General features: G+C 37.0%; 1 protein-coding gene across 13 annotated transcripts in view; it reads right to left on the minus strand.

The window, feature by feature from the left end:
- ATF2 (activating transcription factor 2) overlaps positions 1 to 24,416 on the minus strand; it is a 104,961-nt gene that overhangs the window by 69,775 nt on the left and 10,770 nt on the right. For 4 of the 13 annotated variants that reach the window (XM_064586725.1, XM_054506137.2, XM_045868496.2 and 1 more), the window contains exons 2-4: positions 18,984 to 19,082; positions 7,400 to 7,475; positions 5,232 to 5,301 (exon numbers count right to left, since the gene is read on the minus strand). In XM_064586725.1, the coding sequence (XP_064442795.1) occupies positions 5,232 to 5,301; positions 7,400 to 7,431 (102 nt within the window). In that variant the 5' untranslated portion in view covers positions 7,432 to 7,475; positions 18,984 to 19,082. Of the gene's footprint in view, positions 1 to 5,231; positions 5,302 to 7,399; positions 7,476 to 14,633; positions 14,669 to 18,983; positions 19,083 to 23,351; positions 23,511 to 24,416 lie in introns of those variants that run through there. The other 9 variants (XM_064586719.1, XM_064586721.1, XM_064586722.1 and 6 more) reach the window with 6 other exon arrangements.

Genomic DNA, 24,416 nt, shown 5'->3' on the forward strand with positions numbered 1-24,416 from the left:
GCAGCAATTATAACTGAAAATAAGGAGCACTTACATTTTATTTCAGAGCAATAATTATAAAATGCCAAATTAAGATATAAACTCTCTAACCCTACATCCTTATTAAATAGGGATGTTAAGATTATGTATATTTGAACTTGGTTCCCCTAAACTATCCAAATGGGATTCCTGGGGTGCCTGGGTGGCTCATTCGGTTAAGCATCCGACTCTTGATTTCAACTCAGGTCATGATCTCAAGGTCGTGAGACTGAGCCTCGAGTCATTGGGCTGGGGGCGGCTCATGCTCAGCGGGGAGTCTGCTTGAGATTCTCTTTCTCTCCCCCACCCCTCCCCGAGCTTGTGTGTGAGCTTTAAAATAAATAATCTTTAAAAAAACACCAAACAGATTCCTTCTCTTATAGAAATATTACTCCTGGACAAAATAAGTAAATCAGGTTCTTTATGTTACCATATTTTAAAAAATGCTTCTTATAATCCAGCAAAGAAAGAACAACCAATATGATAACAAAGCAGTTCATTTAAAAATAATCCAGCTCTTTCCCAACCAAGTACTAGCTTTGTAACTATTGCTTTATCATTCAAGAATCCTTCCCAAATTTGGAGGAAGTAGTAGTTGTCTTTTAATAGACTGCTGAATAACAGCTCTTAGAGAACGAACATATGTGTAGAGTTTATAGAATAATGTAGGCATTATTTCATTATTTTCCATTAGAGTTTTAAATATACGTGTATTACATTCCACACTAAAAGTATCTTAAAGCAGGAATCACTTTACATCTAAAGAACCTAACAATGTAGTTTCTCCATGAAGGTAATAATTAAACACTTGTGAATAAACGCATTTTGGTAGAGGTCATAATTAACAGATAAGAACCTGGAAAGTTATCTCCTAGGAATTTATTCTACAACTCTTCTCTGCTTGGATTGGTTTGAGCAAATATCTAAATATCCAAATCAAAGAGGAACCAGATATAGAATTGTACAAAACGTGAAAATTGTACCAAGATTGATCCTCAGTGAAAAGGAACAGCTAAAAGGGCCCTAAAAAAACATTCAAGATCATATGAATATTAAAAGGGTGAATGCAAGAAATATGAATTTACAAAGTTTAATATATGATCTATAGATCAAATTTACCAAAATGCTATTTATTAAGAGATTTTTGATCATATGATATTATTGATGTACTTGGATAAAATACACTGAAACTGGCACTTGATAATAGATGAGTTTAACCTTAGCTATCACTTGAAATAATTTATTTACCTCTAACAAGAAACTTAAAACAAAAACAATGTCAAAGGCCATCTTGTCAAAAGGCAGTCACCAGGAAAAGATATACATATACATATATATATACACACAGATACATATATGAATGAATGAAATAAACTTTTTCAACAAATACTTATAAAATAGCTACTACTATATGCTAAGATAAAATTTTTGCAGAATCTATTTGAATTGCTTTCTGAGCCAAATTAAAAAGTTTATTTTAAAAATAAGTTTTGTAGAAAAATAATGATACTAGTAGTATAACAATATATTAAACATATTAAACTCATAATTTCTTTCTTCCAGGCAATTTACAGCACAACTCCAATGCAAAATACACAGTATTTTGTTAAACAACAAGACTTTGAGCATACAGCTGAGTCAACAATGGGAAACGCAGTCAAGAAAGGTAGGATGGATAACCATCTCTCTTATAAAGTTAAAAAGGAAGGGTAACCTGACAGATGGAAGGGAGGTAAACCAATTGCTTTTATAATGAATTAAAGCTCTGATATCTGAGAGATCTGTGTTTCTAAGGTTTGAACACTCACCAGAACTAACTTCCTAAGAAGTCAGTCATTCTGCATTTAATACATGCATTCACATCCATGATATAGATCTTTTTCCTATTTAACAGAATAAATAGGTACAACTAAGTTATAAAGCCATAAAGCCAATAGCTCATTTTACTGCTTCTTTTACTAGTTTGAAGGAATCTATTCAACAACAGGAAGTTACACACACACACTTACACACCTCCAGTGAAACTTTAGACTAAATAAAATGAATCTTTATCTCCTTTGTAAAACAGCTTATAATGTATAAGCATTCTATGTAAAATAATTTTCAATGAAAGCATCACCAAAAGCAAAGATATTAACACATAAAACAGAAGAGTTCCAATGTTAAATTAATCTTTCACTAAATTATCACACTTTGTCTCTTTCACCAAATTCAGTGGAACATTACTTTAAAACAAATGTGATTAACAGAACTCTTTCTGTGAAATACCTAATAGTGACTGAGGCACATAAAAATATTTTTTAATAGCAAGAAAAAAGTTTGCATTGATTTCTATAGGTCTCTCTCCAAAATAACATTATCAACAAAATGTATTTTAAAAAATTTAAAATTTGAAAATTTAAATTTAAGTGCATTAAAGCTAAAATTCAAATTTGGAATAATATCAATACTTACGACAAAAAAATAACTTGTACCACCACCAAATTGGTGCTTCTAAAATCAATTCTTATTTGAACTTTCGATTTCTTAGGAAATACTATTCACAAAAAATTCTGGGAAGTGTAGTTTTTTTAGCTTTCTTGAATTTATAGAAAAATTAGTATCTAATATATCTCCAAAATATATGTCAAATGACTCTATTTCTCTATATTGTCCACTATTAGCACCTAGACAAAGCCACCATTATCTCTCACCTGACAGCTGTCAGTCTCTATTCCCCGTTTCCACTCTTAGCTCAGTAATGGCTTTCATTGCTCTGTGAATAAAGCCCAAACACTTTATCACAGTCTACAAAGCCCTACAGGGTATGGACTATTTTATTCTACCTGACAGAATCTCTTACTCTTATCCTTGTTGGTCACTATATGCTCCAGCCACAATAGTCGTCTTTCTGTTTTTAAATACACCCAAACCCATTCCCTCCTTAGAAACTTTATATTTGTTGTTCCTTCAGTTTGAAAAACTTCCTCCAGAGCTCTGCTCCTACATTTTCATGTCTTAATTCAAATGTCACCTTATCAGAGAGGCATTCCCTGACAAACCTATCTAAGTAGCACCAACCCTGTAACTTCCTATCTTTACCCTGGTTCAACATCTTTAGATATATATCATGAAAATTAAGATCATAATGAGATACCACTACATCCTCACCATAATGACTAAAATTAAAAGACTATCCAGAACAATCTCAAAAAGAAGAACTAAACTGGTGAACTTACCTTACCTGACTAGAAGCATTACTGTAAAGCTAGAGTAATCAAGACATTGTGGTACTAGCATAAAAGTTGACAGACTGATGAAAGGAACAGAGTAGAAAGCTCAGAAATAGACCTACACTTATACCATAATTTGATTTTCAATAAAGGAGCTGAAGCAAATTAATGGAGAAAGAAAAATCTTTTCAACAAATGATGTTCGAATATCTGAAAAACCATGTGGAAAAATGAATTCAAGATGAAACAGAGGCCTAAATGAAAAACAAGCTTTCAGGAAAAACAAAGGAGAATAATGCCTTTGTGACTTAAAGGTAGGCAAAGATTTCTTAGACAAGTCACAGAAAGCAATAACCATAAAAGAGAAAAAATTAATACATTAGACTTCATTAAAATTAGATCTGTGGATCAAAAGCTTTTATCATGAAAACTGAGATGCAAACCACAGACTTGGAGAAACTATTTGACAATGGACTGGTATCCAGGATATATAAAGAACTCTTACAAGTTAATAATTAAAAGAAAGACAACCTGACTTTTAAAAACAGCAAAAGATTTGAAGAGATATGTCACAAAAAATAATGCAAATGGCCAATAAGCACATGAACAAGTGCTCATCTTTTCATCAAAGAAATGCAATTTAAAATCACATGATATATCACTATACACACAAGGAAAATGGCTAAAATTAGAAGACTGCCAACACCAAATGTAGGCAAAGAAATGGCACAAGATTCATACACTCCTGGTGGAAAGTGCATCCATTTTGGAAAACAGCTTGGCAATTTCTTCAAAAGTAAATATATATCTAACATACGATCGCATCATTTCATTCTTATGCATTTACCCAAGAGAAAAGAAAGCATGCATCCATACCAAAGACTTGTACACAATTATACCAGCTTTATCTGTAATAAGTAAAAATTGGAAATAAGCCAAATGTCCACAACTGCATAATAATGAAATATTACTCCTCAATGAAAAGGAATTAACTATTGGTCACATAACATGGGGAAATCGCAAATTAATTATAAGGAACAAAAAATGCCAGACAAAAGTACATACTGTATGACTCTACATAAAATTCTAGAAAATGCAAACTAATCTATAGGAACATATGGCAGAGTAGTGTTTTACAAAGGCAGGAGCGGTAACAACTGGGCATGACAAAACTTTTGGGGTGAGGAGTATGTTCTCGATCTTAATTATGGTGATGGTTTTATGAGCATATACACATTAAAACATGAAATTGTGTAAGTATGTGCAGTATATCAATTATACCTCAATTTAAAACATCAACTAAAGAAAACAAGTAAGAACCAATGAAACACTAATGCTTATTTATGATTTATAGTTTGTATATTTAAGTACTCTGTAATTTGGCTACACATTAAATTTATGCTTTCATTTGTGTCTATAGTTATTTTAAAGTTAGAATTATTATAACAGCAACAGATTAATAATTTAATGGCCTGTTAAAAACACTGAAATATTATTTTTTGATACAATGTAGAAAGATTATTTTCTGAAAATGCTTTCATACATGCTCTGAAGATGTTAGACTTAGGTACATTAAGAACATTAATGCATTAGTGACACTGTCAGAGGTAAATATTAGTTAATTTCATAAGAGTTCAGCAAGTAATATAATTTTCAAACAAGATAATGTATATTTGATTTCCAATTAAGCAATTTACAATTATTTTCAACCAATAATGGTCAAATGAAGATACTATTAAGCCCTGGATTTTGTCTAGGTATTCACCTTTCCATTACAAGACTTCTAACTTTTTTTTTCCATATTAGATTGTGTTTTTAAAAACTCAAATATACTATTGAGGAAAAAAAATTTCTTCCCCAAATTTTTCTGGGTTATTTACATTCTAACTCCAAAATTTTACAAAAAATTGTAGGAGAATCCTTTTAATGACAACATAAACTTTCATCAATGTTTTAATAAATATGAATATATAAAATGATTTAAAGTAATTTATATATTACCTGGCCACATCCAGGGGCAGTGCATAGAAAGGGTTTGTCATCACTCATATTCCACAGGTCCTTGTACTGCCTATAATAAAACATTAAGCAATGGCTTAGTGTTTTACAGTACAGATTTTTATTTATTTCTTTTTAAAGATCATTTATTTTTGAGAGAGAGAGAAAGAGTGAGCGAGAGTGCGCACCAACAGGGGGAAGGGCAGAAAGAAGCAGACTCCCCGCCAAGCCAGGAGCCTGATGTGGGACTCGATCCAAGGAACCTGGGATCATGACCTGAGCTGAAGGCAGACGCTTAACCAACTGAGCCACCGCGCCCCGACAGTACAGATTTTTAAATAAAGAATAATTTTAAATGTAATATTATATGATTTTCACTAAGCTTATTACTTTTTCTATTTCAGTGTGAAATAAAATACTTTTACTGACATTTTAGCTCTATTTCCCTTCCATCTTTTTATAATGAGTAGACAAATACATGTAACATGCAGATTTTACACTATAGAAAAAAAAGGGTTAGGAACCTTGGGTCTATTAGGCTAAATCTTTACTGTTCAATAGTTTAAGTGAATAAAGAATGAAGTAATTGGAAAATCACCACTTTAATGTCCAATGAAATAATGGATCTAGGTCACATGATAAAACCATTAAGAAAAAAAGGTGACGGGAGCTTTATAATGAACTCACAGGTCAATCTTAAAATTAACATCACTAAGAGTGGGACAATTAGTATGTGCCACCTGATATGACACAATAGAAAGCATGAGAAGTATTCTTGGGCGGGGGTGGGGTGGTGGGGTAGTGGGGTGTGCATGTGTGTGTGTGTGTGTGTGTGTGTGTGTACAGTATGGGGATTCAAACCTAACTTAAGCATCTCTAGATTCAGCTACAGGAAATACAGGAGAAACCTGTCAACACTATCTGGAAGCAATCAGCCAAATTCTATGACAAAGACCTGGTCACTTCAACAAATAAATGTAATGGAGAACTAAAAAAGAGAAGAGCAGGTGGAAACTGTTATAGATAAAGGAGATTTAATAAACAAACTAACCAGCGGTGCCTGGGTAGCTCAGGTGGTTAAGGGGCTGCCTTAGGCTCAGGTCATGATTCCAGGGTCTTGGGATTGAGTCCTGCATTGGGCTCCCTGCTCTGCAGGGATGTCTGCTCTCCCTCTCCCTCTGCCCCTGTCACTCGTGTGCTCACTCTCTCTCTCTCTAATAAATAAATAAAATCTTTTAAAAAAATAAAGATACTAACGAAATGTAAATCCTTTTTGGATCCTGATTTGAACAAAATAACTATAAAAAGAAATTTGTGAGTAAAGATTATTTCCCTATATTTGATTTAGACTTAAAGTTCCCAATCATTCTTTCCAACAACTTGTAGGTTTTAAATTTTATCTTGGCTTTCTTTCTAGAAATTATATATAACAACTGTATTTGACTCAATTAAAAATCCGGAAACATTGTTCCTTTTTCAACATTAGCTTGTTAACCATTCAAAGCAATGTTTCCCAAAGCATCTTCAACAGGGATGACAATAGTTATTGTAGAAAAAAGGTATGTAATCAAACAGTTTTGGGAAATGCTGGAGTACATTTTCTTTTATAGGACTTTTCAGAGCCTTTAATATGTTCAAGTGAAATGACTAGAGGAGCACCTAGAATATGGCATTTTTGACACATCCATTTGCTATTCAAAATGCTTTGTCATAGAACATCTCATGGGACTAGTATTATTCGGAACTCTAGAAATCAAACCCTAAAATATGTTTATGTTTGTCATAGTTAAGTGCGTTTTGATGTTCTATTTGATATTTAAAGACATAATAGGGGGCGCCTGGGTAGCTCAGTTGGTTGAGCATCTGCCTTTAGCTCAGGTCATGATATTGGGGTCCTGGGATCGAGCCCCGCTGTTGGGTTCCCTGCTCAGCAGGGAGTCTGCTTCTCCCTCTCCCTTTGCCCCTTCCCCTGTTGGTGCTCTCTCTCCCAAATAAATAAAATCTTAAAAAAAAAAAGACATAATAGGAGTAGCAGCTAAACTAATATACTGGATAAGTTTTTTTTTTAATTATCGAAAAAATACTGAAATATTTATCAAGAAATAACTATGAAAATTTTTATGATCTAAAATATGAAAAATTGGTAAACATACCAAATACTGTATACATACCTGGCAGAATTCACATGTAACTTGAATTTCATTAAGTTGAACAACTTATCACGTCCTCTTTTTCATGGCAAGGATACTGAAAAACAGTGTTTCACACTGTTAAAAATAGTTCTGAAACACTACTTGAAACAAAGGAAATAAAAACACCTGAATAATTTTACTCTTTGGACTACTGCCAACCCCAAACCCTGTCACTCTTAAGAATCTTTATAAGAGGTAATACTGCTCCTACAATATCAACACCCATATGAATGCCTTAAACATAGGTATGTATATATCCAACTCCATCACAGAGGGTAAAAGGAGAAAAAACATTTAATTCAGCCTTAGAGCTGTGGTTGAAAGACAGCTATTAAAAGAGTAAAACTCCTGACTTTGGAAGTCTGATGAAAAAGAGGAGACGCAGCATTTTAGAACATCTATTTGGAAAGTTTTTAACTTCTTAAAATATATAGTCAGAGGTGATCAAGTTCTCAGCCTAATTCATCAAAATTCTATTTGTCCTGTAACATAATTGGTCTATATAAGCATCTCCCTCTTCACAGCCTTATAACTTATTTATTTGATATCAGGGTTTTTTTTTTAAAGATTTATTTATATATTTGAGAGAGAGAGAAAGGGAAGGTGAAGAGGGAGACAATATCCAAGCAGACTCCCTCTGAGTGCAGAGTTGGACATGGGGCTTGATCTCATGACCCATGAGATCAGAAGCTGATGAGTCGGATGCTTACCCGACTAAGCCACCCATGCGCCGCTGGTATTAGTTTAAGAACAAGTACATGTTGAAACTATCCAGGTCAGTGGCCCATTTTAAAAACTCTACTGGGGTGCCTGGCTGGTTGGAAGAGCATGTGACTCTTGATCTCGGGGTTACAACTTCTAGCCCTACACTGGGTGTGGAGATTACTAAAAAAATAATAATAAATAATTCTGCAAATAATTCATCTTACATTCACTGAAACTCCATCCAGTGGTGAAGAGTAACTATATGCTTATTCAAATAAGACAGAGATGCATAGAGAAAAAATTATTTTTCATAATTTTGCTTATAAATGTGGTATCAAGAATGTCTTGCTCAGAAAAACTGGACAATTCCTGTGGGGAAATGTATAAATAGCCACAGTTCTGAGTCTTGGAGGTATGGGTAATTTGGTATAGGAGATAGGAAGAAGAAAGTTTTTTCCCTGGTTTCCAGGAAAACCTGTATCTGGTAGGGTTCTATTCCTCCGTTCACATCCAACTTTACCATGCTGTCCGTGAGAAAAGGGAAAAGAACACTAGAATAATCCAAAGGAAATCTATAAAAGTTATGCTTCTGTCATTACCCACAGAATGTGAGCTTAATGAGGGCAAGGAACTTAACTTTGGGTTAACTACCTAAAACAGTGCCTACCTACAGCAGCATTTACTCATTAAATATTAAGGAATGAATAAATAGCCATATGATATGAACAAATCAAGACTTGTTCAAGACTAAATAAGTCTAGTCTACCTCAAAAACCTCTTCTAAAACCAGTAAGAAAATGCAGTTCATATTGCTATGAAAAATCAAAGCAAAATTTAAATTCAGTTAAATTCAAGAAACATTTAAACACCAAATATATGCCAAGACACAAAGATGAAAAAACAGTCCCTGCACCTGAGAGACTTTTAGTCTAGCAGAAGGGAATACAGAAATATAATTTCAACTCCTTTGGTAAGAATAGAAGTTAACACACTATGAGAATACACAGGTAGTGCAGGGACCAAACTGAGAGTTCTAGGAATGCTTTCTGAGTGAATCAGCCTGTGGTACCCTTTTCTCTCTCATCTTTTCCACTCCCCCACCACAACTGTCCCCTTTCTCCACAAAAGAAGTTCCTTACCTACACATCAGCCTATTTCCTAGCCAAACAATAAAAACTTCCGTTCCTTATTACGATTTTCTAAAACCTAGCTGAGGTAGTTGTAAATACAACAGCTGAAGCACCTTGAGACATAAATGACGGTATATGTTTTAGGAGGCTTAAATGCTATCTCTTCCTTAAACTGAATCTCAAGCCTCTACATCTAGGTTTATGTCCCCCCTTTTTTTTAAAATAAAGATTTTATTTATTTGAGAGAGAACACAAGTCGGGGAGGGGGGTGCAGAGAGAGAGGGAGAAGCAGACTCCCTGCTGAGTGGGGAGCCTGATGCAGGGCTCCATCCCAGGAGCCTGGGATCGTGACCTGAACTGAAGGCAGATGCTTAACTGACTGAGCCACCCAGGTGCCCCCATGCTTATCTCCCTTTTACAGCAAGGTTAGAAATATGCTCACAGGGAAAGGAGGCTCTGTTAAACTCCAAGTTGTTGGAGAATTCAATGACTATAGAGAATTGTTAATATACCACACCACTCTTTGGCAAGCATCCAAACCTATACTGGTAGAAGAATCACTGTCATAAAGAATACACAAGAGGGTTTTAGACAAAATTTAAAAGTCCTTTGGTTTCTCTAATCTCAGTCTTAACTCTTCTTCTAACAGTCCTTTATCTTCCTTGCCCTCATGATCTGGTGCCATCAGTTTCACCTTTTCTTCTTTCAGTCAACAAATATTTGAGTGTCCACTTTGGGCTTGGCACTCTGCCCGATGCTAGCGATGTAGTGGTGAACTAAGATAGGTACCGGCCCTCAAGAAGCTTCCAGGATTGTGAGGGAGTTCACATCAGCTAAGCAAGCATGCGGTGCAGACTTCTTTCCAGGTTCCTAAGACAATTCCATGTGTAAACATGTACATGTTCCCCTCAAAATGTTTCTCTATTTCACTGCTCCAAGGCATTTTATTTTAGAACCCCAAGCTTTAAGGTATACTTTGAATGTTGATATACTTTGAATTTTGTTACAACACAGCCAGAGCAAGTTCCACTATTAGGTATCCCATATAAATGATCAGTCTTACATAATTCTAAAAAACCTTTAAGGCAGAAGCTTGGGGTTCAGAAGGAGGTCACTGTTATTTCCTGATAATAATGAACTAAATTATACCCACTGAACTAAGACATAGTAAGGAACTTTAAATTTGCTCCCATAAAAATACAGAAGAGCAAAAAGAAAAAATAAAAGTCACCTAAAACATCATTTATTGTTCAACATCCCACAGGGTACATAGTCCAGTCTTACTAATGTATGGAGACATGTAGCTTTACAAATTGTAAAAGCTGGGTTACAACTTTCTGCCACATCATTAAATAGTAATATCATTAAATACTAGATGTCATTTTTAATGGCTATATAGTATTCCATCATACAGGTTATGATATATTTTTAACTAATTCTCTGTTAGTGGATTTTTGTTTTTTTTTGCTTAAACCACTATTATTAGTGGATTTTTATCATCAACAAATATCCTTGATAGCAAATCTCTGTGCAATATCTATAATAATTTTCACAGAAGGAATTTCTAGAAATGAAATGAAATTACTAGGTTAAGGAGCCCAGCACCTCTGGCATGTCTTCTAGGGCCAGTGCCATGTGGTGGTGGCCTGGTGGAGCAGATCAAGCTGGAGGCAGGCATGGAGAGGACCAAGGTCTCCCAAGTGGCTGCAGAGGTTCAGTAGTACTGCATGCAGAATGCCTGCAAGGATACCCTGCCAGTAGGTGTTCCACCTGGAAGCAACCCCTTCCAGAAGCCCAGATCCCGTGCTTTATTCTAAAGACTTGTAGAGAAGAAGCTCACTGAGGATGTATTCAACTACAAAGTGATGAATGCTTCCAAATCTCAAGAAAACACTTTTCTCCAGCCAAATGACTTTCAGGTATTTCACACTTTTCTGTTGGTCTGGTCCTATAGTCAAAATTCTACAGAAACTGATGAGTTTCTATTCAGATAAGGAAACTGGATGAAGGAACAGATCATGTACCTTATATTCTTGATCTAGTCCCAACTAACTAACCTTGACAAATGAGGTCCCAAAGGGTGACTTACTCAAGGTAAGAAATGGGACAATAACATTTTTAATGCTATATTGTGCTTGCCAGCTGGTATGCCTTGCCATACATTATGTATATCAACTATTATAGCTTGCTATTCTACGCCTACCAACAATACAGAAACTTTATGTAAACCACTTCTAAAAAAAGTAGTGTAGAAAGACCCTTTAGGGACTTTTGGAATTATTCAACAGACCTATCAAATAAAATCACACATAATATGAGATGCCAATAAGAAAATAGTAAAGAAGAACACTTCAAGGAACAATGAATAGAAGAAAGTGGGAGAAATTAACTTGCAAACCATTTCTTATAACTTAAAATACAAAAGCCAAGCCTCCATAAAAAACATATATAAGGATGTCTTTATGAAAAGCAGCTTAGACAGGCTATTGGGGAGCAGACAGTCCAGAGTGTCACTGCTGGGGAGGAGAGAGAAAATTGTTCATGGGAATGGAGAGTAGCTGGAGGGAAGTAGGAGGAGGCAACCATATGAGGTGAGGGATAGAGATGGTACCAGTCCAGCACAGGATACCAGGGCCCAAGCTGGAGAACATCTACGTGATGAGAAGGAGTGGGCCTGGTGGCAACAGGTGATTCATTATATACACACACAGGGATTGGCAGAATACAAAGATATATCAAGGATGTAGTGGGTAAAGGTAAATTCACACTATAGGTGATGGTAATTATACAGAATGAATCTTGGTAATCAGATGAAATTTCGAGATACTGGTGTGAACTCACGACTTTCAACAGAGATATAAAGGTACAGAAGTAGAGATATGAAGGTATATATGATAATATGTGCGTATATATCTGCATATATGTTCATATATTTCCCTAGCTGTGTCTACTGAGAACACTGATACCCTCAAAGCAATATACCCGCTAGGCACCCAGATCTTGATGTCTAAATACCATTCTTTACCAAAAGGAACCTGGGCTCCTTCAAGAATTGTCTGGCTCCAGGGCTAGGGTAGGGCAAGAACAGGATGGGCCTTGAATATCTTTTCCAAGAAAATAAAGACTTGGTTACGAATTTGGCCATAAAGTGGTCAAATCTGAACAATGTCAGAATCAAAATAATGATAGTAATGGATCATATTCTGAATAAAATTGGATTCCATTAATCCATACTGATATAAAAGAATAAATTCAACATTCGATAAGACAGGACATTTATATCCTCCAAAATATCCCCTGTTAAAATATATTTTAATTACAAAAGTCTGGCAAATATTATGTTACTCAAATGATCCAAGTTAACAAAATCAGAAATAAGGAAAACCAATATCATGTACTCCAATAGGATGCAATGAGAAGGGACATAGCATCACTTCTATGATAGTCATGTCAAAGATACATAAACCTGAATCTAATCATGAAAAATATTACACAGGGCATCTGGGTGGCTCAGTTGGTTAAGCGACTGCCTTCGGCTCGGGTCATGATCCTGGAGTCCCGGGATCGGGATCAAGTCCCACATCAGGCTCCCTGCTCAGCAGGGAGTCTGCTTCTCCCTCTGACCCTCCTCCCTCTCATGCTCTCTGTCTCTCATTCTCTCTCTCGCAAATAAATAAAATCTTAAAAAAAAAAAAAAAATACACAACCCCAAATTGAGGCAAACTTCAAAATAACTGGACTTTAATTTTCTAAGGTGCCCAAGTCATCAAACTCAAGGAAAGACTGATGAACTATTTTAGATGATAAAAGATGAGTGAGACATGACAACTAACTGCAATGTGAATTCGAGACAGAAATCTTTTGCTATAAAAGGACATTATTGGAACAACTGGTAAAATTTAAATGTGATTTGCAGATTAGATGGTAGCAATAGATCAATGTCAATTTATTGATTTTCAAGGATGTATTGTGGTTTTGTAGGAAAATGTCTTACTGTAGAAAATAAAGTATTTGGGGTAATGGGACATCTTGCTGGCAACTCACTCTTAAAAGGTTCTGAACTAAAAAATTAAAAATGGAAAACTTATAGAAGTTCAAATTATAGTCATTTGCACTATAATAATATACTATATAACCATTATATAATTAGTGTTATGTAGTGTTTAGGAGTAGTTATGAGAAAAATACCATACAACATGGATTCTCTAACGATTCTCTGCTTGTTTCTGGTTTATAACTTTCATGTTATTGGATGTCAAAGAGTAAAAAAATCACTTCTATACTGCAAGGTTAAGAGAAAACAGAATCATGACAGAACAATTACCATACCTGAATAAAAACTCAAGAGATGATATCAATTACTTATCCTAATAGTTCCTTTTTTTAAAATATGGAATGTGTTAAGCAAGATGATCTTTTAGGTCATAATATCAGAATTCAAAATGGCATGGGAATAGTATCATTCAAATGATTCAGCTGATAAAAATATTTGGTGTTGGGATGCCTGGGTGGCTCAGTCAGTTAAGCGGCTGCCTTCAGCTCAGGTCATGGTCCCGGGGTCCTGGGATCGAGTCCCACATCAGGCTCCTTGCTCAGCGGGGAGCCTGCTTCTCCCTCTGCCTCTGCCTCTCCCCCTGCTTGTGCTCTGTCTCTCTCTCTCTCTGACAAATAAATAAAATCTTAAAAAAAAAAAAATACTTGGTGTTTCTTCAATCTCTATCAGAAACAAGAAAGAAAGAAACCAATTTACTTCATAGAAAACAGGGTGGGTAAATGAAGCTTTAAAAATGGGAGGGAGTGGGGTGCTTGGCTGGCTCGGTCAGTGGAGCATGTGACTCTTGGTCTCAGGGTTGTGAGTTTGAGCCCCACATTAGGTAGAGAGATCACTTAAAAATAAAATCTTTTTTTTTTAAAGATTTAATTTATTTATTTGACAGAGAGAGACACAGCGAGAGCGGGAACACAAATAGGGGGAGCAGGGGAGGGAGAAGCAGGCTTCCTGCTGAGCAAGGAGCCTGACGTGGGGCTCGATCACAGGACCTTGGGACCATGACCTGAGCTGAAGGCAGACGCTTAACGACTGAGCCACCCAGGCACCCCTGAAAATAAAATCTTAAAAAAAATGGGAGGGAGCAAGTCAATTTCTGGTGATTAACTTCAAAAATTTCTAGATTCTTTTTTTAATTAAAATAGTTTAAGTTTTTTTATTTAAGTGATCTCTACACCCTATGTGGGCTCGAACTCACAACTCCGAGATCAAAAGTCGAACGCTCTTCCAACTGAGCCAGTCAGGCACCCCAAAAATCTCTGGATTCTAAAATGTTAATTTTACTGACCCTCTAGTTAGCCATAGAATTATAAATGTTATAATTTCTTACCTTTAAAGTATGTACTCAAGTTTCAAAGCAGATTTCTAAAATATGGATAATACTAAATGTTACAATGTATAGCATTCCCAAACATTTCTAATACAACTACTTTACAAAATGTATTTAGAAAATATCTGACTGCCTATTTTGTACCTTATGCCATATTAAGAATAAGAGATATGGACCCTCTTACACTGTTGGTGGGAATGCAACTTGGTACAGCCACTTTGGAAAACAGCGTGGAGGTTCCTCAAAAAATTAAAAACAGAGCTACCCTATTACCCAGCAACTGCACTACTGCGTATTTACCCCAAAGACACAGATGTAGTGAAAAGAAGGGCCATATGCACTCCAATGTTCATAGCAGCAATGTCCGCAATAGCCAAACTGTGGAAAGAGCCGAGATGCCCTTCAACAGATGAATGGATAAAGAAGATGTGGTCCATATATACAATGGAATATTACTCAGCCATCAGAAAGGATGAATACCCAACTTTTACATCAACATGGATGGGACTGGAGGAGATTATGCTAAGTGAAATAAGTCAGGCAGAGAAAGTCAATTATCATATGGTTTCACTTATTTGTGGAACATAAGGAATAGCATGGAGAACATTAGGAGAAGGAAGGGAAAAATGAAGGGGGGGAAATTGGAGGGAGAGATGAACCATGAGAGACTATGGACTCTGAGAAACAAACAGGGTTTTAGAGGGGAGGGGGGAGGGGGAATTGGTTAGCCCGGTGATGGGTATTAAGGAGGGCACATACTGCATGGAGCACTGGGTGTCATACGAAAACAATGGATCGTGGATCACCACATCAAAAACCAATGATGTATTGTATGGTGACTAACATAACATAATAAAATTAAAAAAAAAAAAGAGTAAGAGATATGGAAAGAAAAAAAGAATAAGAAATATGGTCCTTGCCCTCAAAATCAGATTAGTAAGAACAAACAAGTATAATTCTGTGATATATATATAATAATAAAGATATACACAGGCACTATGGGAACATAGGGGATTAAGATTATGGAGCTGGTCATCTCTCCTCAGCACCCACACTCCCCTCTTAGACAGCCTGATTACCAGTGAAGGGCAATCCTAGAATATCCATGACCCAGACATACCTGCCTCAGGTGAACCAGGGAGACACCAGGGGAGACACTTAAATTAAGCCAATCAGATTACCTCTTCAGGAAATTTGTAAAAAGAAAAAAGCCAAACAGAGGTGGGCAGCAAAGATTCCAAATCATATTCATACTGATAAGAAATTAACGAAACCCAAAAGAGAGCAGGCACAGAAAAAGAGATGAGAAACCATGCAGCCAAGAAGGAAAGTAGTTTCTGTAATGTCTATGCTTTCTGTGACTGAATCATGCAAGTCTTCTATATTCTGAGTATGATCTCTCTTTTTTTTTTTAACCTGATTTATCCAATTAAGTTTCTAACCCTTAAGACAAGTACATTGCCAAATGTGGAGAGAGGGTCTGGGAAGGCTACTACTGAAGTAGTAGTAGTCTCAAAGGTAGAGGCATCAGGCAGTGAGGGATGATGTTTTTTCAGCAGAGAAAACAGCAAGCATACAGAATCACAATGAAGTAGAAGTACACTGAGAGATCTTTAAGAACTTCTGATGGCTGAAGCATGGGGATATAAGGCTGAAGGGAAGAGAGATAAGGCCAGAAAGAGAAGCAAATCTTGAAGGGCCTTTATTACCCTGGCAAGGAGTTTGGATTCCACCCTCACCACCCCCATCCCACTGCTACTCTGAAGTTATAAATACAAGCCTGTGCCAAAATGTTGAGCTAAGCAAGTTTTTCACATTTTTAAATGGGCGGGGGTGGGAGGAGAATAAGCAACAGAGACCATATGTGGCCCCTATAAAGTCTAAAATATCCACTATCTGGCCCTTTAAAGAATAAGTGTGCTTAATTATGCTGTAAAAAAAATGGAAAGATTTTATGATGCTGAACTAGATAATCAAAGGGAAATTTTTGCAAGATCTAATAGAAGTATGGAGGATGGATTAAAGGCCAACACTATGCATAAGAAAGCCAGTACAAATTACTGCTAAATTCAGAAAAGAGAATGATGATTTGCACACCAACAGTACCCGTCAAAATGAGAGGAAAGGACCAGTTATAAAATAAATGTTTAGGATAAGTCCTCAAAAGGCCTCCACACCATTGCATATGGACTGACCCCTGCCTTCTACCCCAGTCTTATGCTACTCCTTAATCCTTTGGCTCTAGTCTCATGCAGGCTTTTAATCCAATCCATCTCTCAGCCTAGAATGCTCTCACTTCCCACCTACCCATCTTTCTTAGTAAACACTGTTCACCCTCCATCCACTATCTCTCTACCCTTAAGTTCAGATCACTCATTTACTTAGTCATTTAGTCAATAAATATTTACTGAGTACATGCAAGAGGGCAGGAATTGTGCTAGACTCTAGGGTACAATGATACATAGTCCCTGCCCTCAAGGAATTTACATTTAAAAAAAAAAAGATTTATTTATTTTAGAGAGAGAGGGGGGTGGGCACACACGCATGTGGGGGGAGGGGCTGAGGGAGAGAGGGAGGGAGGAAGAGAGAGGGAGAGAAAGAGAGACAGGAAGAAGCAGACTCCCCACTGAATGCGGAGCCTGAGACTGGGTTCAATCTCAAAACCCTGAGAGCATGACCTGAGCCGAAATCAAATGTTGGACACTTAACTGACTGAGCCACCCAGGTGCCCCTGGAATTACATTTTATGGAATACTTCTAACCAAATCAGGATTTGAACATTTAAGTTGGTCAAGCAGCTCAGAAATTATTTAACCTATATATATCAGTGTGTAAGAAAAAGTTTGCCATCCTTTCCTCCTTGAAAAATTCCCTGCTTAAAAATTTTTACTTTTTCAAATACATTATACATATATATTTATTTTCTAAATTTTGTCCAAATTAGAGCAACTGTACATTTACACACGGTTTCTCTTTTGATCTGAACCTTCAGATTCAGGTACAACAGCACAGGCTAATCTGCTTGTGTATCTTGATGTATCTGACAAAGTCTATCACTAGACCACCATGCTTTGAAAGATTTTGTATGCCAGATCACATTTAATTTATCAAAAATTTCCTTCCATTTTTAGAAGCTATATCCCCAAACTATAAATGGCTTGGAATGAGAAACCACTGTATTTTATATCTTTAACTTCACCACACTGTGGCTGACACACAGAAGACTTTCAATAAAGGTATATTTGAGGACTATATAACTTCCTATTAATGTTTCTGATCAGTGTGAATAATCATGGAACTAAATTTAGTGGATTTAATTCAATACAAAAGCAAATGTTGGGGCGCGTGGGTGGCTTAGTCGTTAAGCATCTGCCTTCGGCTCGGGTCATGATCCCGGGGTCCTGGGATTGAGCCCCACATTGGGCTCCCTGCTCCGCGGGAAGCCTGCTTCTCCCTCTCCCACTCCCTCTGCTTGTGTTCCCTCTCTCTCTGTGTCTCTCTCTGTCAAATAAATAAATAAAAACTTAAAAAAAAAAAAAGCAAATAAATGTTGACATTTTAGTTAGCATGTACAGCCTTCAAACGGGCAATACTTTTTGTCCAAAATATTTTTGGACTATAGAAAATACTTCAGGGTGTTTGGCTGGCTCAGTAGGTAGAGCATGTGACTCTTGATCTTGGGGTCATGAGTTTAGGCCCCATATTGGGTGTAGAGCTTACTTAAAAAAAAAAAAAAAAGAAAAAAGAAAATACTTCAAGGAGTAACTCTTGTTACTATCTGTTATAAAATCCTAGAATTGGTACTTTCATATGCGGACCCTTTGCTATAGAGAATTCCCTAGTCAGATTAAGTTTAGGAGGCTCTGAGTTAAAATTAAACAATTTGGGACGCCTGGGTGGCTCAGTCAGTTAAGCGTCTGCCTTCAGCTCAGGTCATGATCCCAGGGTCCTGGGATCGAGTCCCTCATCAGGCTCCTTGCTCAGTGGGGAGCCTGCTTCTTCTTCTGCCTGCTGTTCCCCCTGCTTGTGCTCTCTCTCTGACAAATAAAATCTTTCAAAAACAATTAAACAATTTAATATTAAGTCTTCAATGTGCTTTTATTTTTTATTTTATTTTTTTTGGAAGATTTTATTTATTTATTCGGCAGAGAGAGACACAGCGAGAGAGGGAACACAAACAGGGGGAGAGGGAGAGGGAGAAGCAGGCTATTTTTACTAAATACTATCAATATGGTAGGACACTAGCACCCTGAGGATACTATCTGGAAGCATCTGTTGAATTCAGTAATATGTGAGAGACAACTGGAAAATAAAAAACCACTTTTGCATTAAAAGCTTAAAATCTCTTACCTTTCTAACTGGTGGGCCATGAGCTTTATTCACTGCTGCCAGGAATCCCTTAGCTCTAATCAAGTAAGCAGTGCTTCTCAAGTTTCCATCTGAGTCTCCCTAGGGCAAAGGAAAGGCAGAAAAGAGATTGAACTCCTTACTCTGTGAGATCTGAGGAAATAGGCTCATGCAGTTGAACTCCTACACAAAAATTTTTAAGCATTTGCTTTATATTTAAAAATGTATGTGAAGTTTGCCTTTCATTCCATTATTTTCTGATATAAAAATTAAGGTTCCCTCCAAAAGTTTCAATGCTCCAGGAAGATGTTTATCCTGTGGTCGCCTGTAACTCCTAGCAAAATGCCACCTAGAGGTGTAACAGCTTCAAAGACGGAAGTACAGCAGCAGAATCTTGGTGAAAGGAGAAAAATGAAGCTTTTTAATAGAAGGGAGGGGTAGTCATAGATAATTGGTGAAATGGCAGTGCTGAATCTGAGCATCAAAATTCTGTGCTCGCTTCGGCAGCACATATACTAAAAAACTGAGCATCAAAATTCTAAGTGGAGATGATAATATATGTTTTTTTTTTTTCTTTTCTTCCAAGTTTTTATTTAGAGATGAAAATTTTTTGTGGGTCAGTGCTGCACCATACCATCCAGGGGACCCAGTTCATATGCTTTTCATTTGGAAACAGCTTGATTTTTTTATACCTATATCAGCTGGATTGGGTTCAGCTATGAGTGACAGAAAACTCAAAATTTGTTAACAATAGCTTAAATGATTCAGAAGTTTATTTCTTTCACGTAAAAGCACAGGCAATCCCAAACCATGATCATTAGGAACCCAGGCTCCTTCTATTTTGTTGTTTTGCCATCCTCAACATGTGGTATCCCCTTCATGGTTTAAAATAACTGCTTAAGGTCTAACCATAACACCTGCTGATCAGACAGCAGGAAGGAGAATGAGAAGATGAGCAATAGTCTATTTAGGAAATTTTCCAACAGCTCACAGGAAACGTCTATTTACATTCCATACACCAGAACTTAAGTCACAACAGCTATACCTAGCTGAGAAATAAATTCTTTATTTCACCATATGCTCAGCTAAAAACTGGAGCATCAATAATAAAGAAAAAGAAGAAAATGAATACTGGTCAACATTTCTGTCATCATACTCTCTCACCCTAAAATATAGGATGGTGGGATACCTTGTAGAAATGTCTTAGCAGTCCACTGAAGGGAGCTTTCAAAAGCAGAAAGTCCTGCCAGTGGCCAAGGAGCAAGACCAGTGTTCATAAAGAACTTCTCTAAATATAAAAGGTCAATCTGTAGGTGACAGAGAAAAAAGAGAAAAATCTGAAGACCAGAATAATAATGCAATAGCAAAGAAACAACCTAAATAAGTTGTAGTTTAGGAGAATAAACTCACAAGTGAGGTCCACAAAACTCAGAAATGATTAACACAGGGCCATTATATAATTAATAGAGTGCCCAAGCGGAGTCTGGGTAATAACCTGGCAGAAAACCAAGTTACCAATTCCATTAGGAAAAGGCAGTAATCCTGGAACAAGATGTTAAAAGGGAAAGTAGACTTTCCTCTACCATTATTTAAGGACTGAACTCTCATTATTAGGCTGTGTATGAACTTGGGAGATGTCCCTATTGCACAGACTGTTGAAAAGAAGGATTGCACTTTACCTTGAATAAGGCTGGCTGAAACAGTCTTCATGTTTAAAACTTTGATGAGAATACTAGAAGCTGGAAAGACTCTCATTTCAAAGCTGCATCAAAATTCTGTTTTACACAGACTGTTCCTTAAAGGGAAAGGGCCCTGAACAGGATACTTAGCTGTACAAATGTAAAATAAGGACTATAAATGGAACAGCAATTCAAAGGACAAATGCCTCTGTGTAAAGGTTCACATTTTCTAGCTAGAGATAAATTTCTGCAAATTGTTTCTTTCAGGGAAATGTGTATTTTTAAGTAGGGCTTAAGATTTTCCTATGGAGTGCTGTGTTCTTATTTTAGCAGTTGCTCACAAAAGACCAGGAACTAACACCCTGGAAAACAGCAAGATGGACTTCTGGTCTTCACTTCAAGAGAAAGGCAATAAGATTAAGCTAGCAAGCTGTACCTGGCCTGGCCTATACAGCTTATGTTTTATGCATGCAATGTTAAGATTATCATCCAGACTTTGAAAGACATTAAACAATTATTTTTGTTTGTTTTTGGGTTTTTTGGGGTTTTGTAACCTGAAACATACAGATGTAAAGAACTTCTCTTTTACCACTGCTACCCTACCCTAGCTACTGTATATGTATTTCTTATACAAGCATATTATTTTATTGGGCCTCACAGTTAGTGCATTTTTTATAAATTGAAGGTTTTTGGCAACCTTCACTACATGGAACAACTCTATTGGTGCCAATTTTCCAACAGCATTTGCTCACTTCATGTCTTTGTGTCACCTTTTGGTAATTCTTGCAAATTTCAAACTTCTTCACTATTATTATATTTGTTATGGTGATTTATGATCAGTGATCTTTGATGTTACTATTATAATTGTTTTAGGGTGCCACGGACTACACCCACATAAGACAGCAAACTTAAACGATAAGTGCTGTTTAAGTTCTAACGGTTCCACCTACCAGCTCCTCCCCCATCTCTCTCCCTCTTTCTGCTTCCCTGTGCCCTGCGACACAACAATATTGAAATTAGACCAATTAATGACCCTACAATGGCCTCTAAATGTTCAAGGGAAAGGAAGAGGGGCACATCTCCCACATTAACCCAAAAGCTAGAAATGATTATGCTTAGTGAGGAAAGCATGTTGAAAGCCGAGATAGGCCAAAAGCTAGGCCTCTTGACCAAACAGGTAGCCAAGCTGTGAATGCAAAGGTAAACTTCTTGATGGAAATCAAAAGTGCTATTCTCGTGAACATGCAAATGATAAATAAAACAGCCTTACAACTGAAACTTTTGGTGGTATGAATAGATCAAATCAGCTATACATGGCAGAAAACTGTTATTTAAAAAGTGTCTTAAAGGTGCCTGGGTGGCTCAGTCGTTAAGCATCTGCCTTCAGCTCAGGTCATGACTACTTTGATTGATATACATTACCTTAAGCTAAAACCTAATCCAGACTAAGGCCCTAACTCTCCTTAATTCTAAGGCGGCTGAGAGAGGTGAAGCAGCTGCAGAAGAAAAGCTGGAAGCTGGCAGAGCTGGTTCATGAGGTTTAAGGAAAGAAGCCACCTTTATAACATAAAAGTGTAAGACGAGGGGGCCCCTGGCTAGCTCCGTCAGTAGAGCATGCAACTCTTGATCTCAGGGTCTTAAGTTCGAGCCCCACACTGGCTGTAGAGATTACTTAAAATTTTTTTTTAAAAAGTACAAGGTGAAGCAGCAAGTGCTAATATAGAAACTGCAACAAGTTATCTAGAATATCTAGCTAAGATCATTAATGACGGTGGCTACACTAAACAAAAGATTCTCAATGTAGATGAAACAGCCTTAGATCGGAAGAAGATACCCTCTAGGGCTTTCATAGCTAGAAAAAAAGTTCATGTCTCGTTTCAAAGCTTCAAAGAACAGGCTTTCTTGTTAGGGGCTAACACAGCTGGTAACTTTAAGTTGAAGCCAATGCTCCTTGATCATTCTGAAAATCTTAGAGCCCTTAAGAATTACACTCAATCTACTCTGCCTGTGCTCTATAAATGGAACAACAAAGTCTGAATGACAGCACCTCTGTTTACAACATGGTTTAGTGAATATTTTAAGCCCACTGTTGAGACATGCTGCTCAGAAAAAAAGATTCCTTTCAAAATGTTACTGCTCACTGACAATGCACCTGACACCCAAAAACTTTAATGGAGATGTGTAACAAGATTAATGTTTTCATGCCTGCTAAACACATCTATTCTGCTGCCTATGGATCAAGGAGTAATTCTTTCAAGTCTTATTTAAGAAATACATTTTATAAAACTGTAGCTACTATAGATAGTGATTCCTCTGATGGATCTAGACAAAACTGAAAACCTTCTAAAGAAGATTCACCGTTCTAGATGCCATTAAGAGCATTTGTGATTCATGGGAAGAAGTCAAAATATCAACATTAACAGAGGAGTCTGGAAGAAGTTGATTCCAACTCTCATGATGATTTTGAGGGGTTCAAGACTTCAGTGGAGGAAGTAAATACAAATGTGGTGGAAACAGCAAGAGAACTAGAAGTGGAACCTAAAGACGTGACTGAATTGCTGTAATCTCATGATAAACTTGAACAAATGAGGAGCTGCTCTTTATGCATGAGCAAAGAAAGTGATTTCTTGAGATGGAATCTACTCCTGGTAAAGATGCTCTGAAGATTATTGAAATGATAGCAAAGGGACACCTGGGTTGCTCAGTCGGTTGAGTCTCTGCCTTCGGCTCGGGTCATGATCCCAGGGTCCTGGGATTGAGTCCCACGTCGTCGGGCTCCCTGCTCAGTGGGGAGTCTGCTTCTCCCTCTCTGCCTGCCACTCCCCCTGCTTTGTGCTCTGACAAATAAAATCTTAAAAAAAAAAATGATAGCAAAGAATTTAGAATATTACATAAAATTAGTTGATAAAGCAGTGATTGGGCTTGAGAGGATTGACTCCAACTTTTAAAGTTCTACCATGGGTAAACTTCATTGATGTTTAAAGAAATTGCCATAGGGCACCTGGGTGGCTCAGTTGGTTAAGCGACTGCCTTCGGCTCAGGTCATGATCCTGGAGTCCCGGGATCGAGTCCCGCATCGGGCTCCCTGCTCGGCAGGGAGTCTGCTTCTCCCTCTGATCCTCCATCTCATGCTCTCTCTCTCTGTCTCATTCTCTCTCTCAAATAAATAAATAAAATCTTTAAAAAAAAAAAAAAAAGAAAGAAATTGCCATAGCCACCCCACCTTCAGCAACCACCACCTGATCAGTGAAGAGCCACCATGGGCAAAACCCTACACCAGCAAAAAGATTACAACTGGCTGAAAGCTCAGATGATGGTTAGCGTTTTTTTTTTTTAAGCAATAAAGGATTTTTAAATTAAGATATGCACAGTTTTTTTAAGATATAATATTAGCACACACTTAAAAGACTACCGCATAGTGGGGGCACCTGGGTGGCTCAGTCGTTAAGTGTCTGCCTTCGGCTCAGGTCACGGTCCCAGGGTCCTGGGATCGAGCCCCACATCGGGCTCCCTGCTCTGCGGGGGACCTGCTTCTCCCTCTCCCACTCCCCCTGCTTGTGTTCCCTCTCTCGCTGTGTCTCTGTCAAATAAATAAAATCTTAAAAAAAAAAAAATGACTACAGCATAGTGAAAACATAAATTTTAAATGCACTAGGAAACCAAAAAAATTCATTCCTCTTGCTTTATTGTGGTCATCTGGAACCTAACCTGCCATATCTCTAAGGTATGCCTGTATTTGGATATAATTAACCTGTGG

The sequence above is a fragment of the Mirounga angustirostris genome, unplaced genomic scaffold (genome assembly GCF_029215605.1).
Source record: "Mirounga angustirostris isolate CCGP_5_RB_7025 unplaced genomic scaffold, mMirAng1.0.hap1 SCAF_3, whole genome shotgun sequence".
Classification (NCBI taxonomy): Eukaryota; Metazoa; Chordata; class Mammalia; order Carnivora; family Phocidae; genus Mirounga; species Mirounga angustirostris.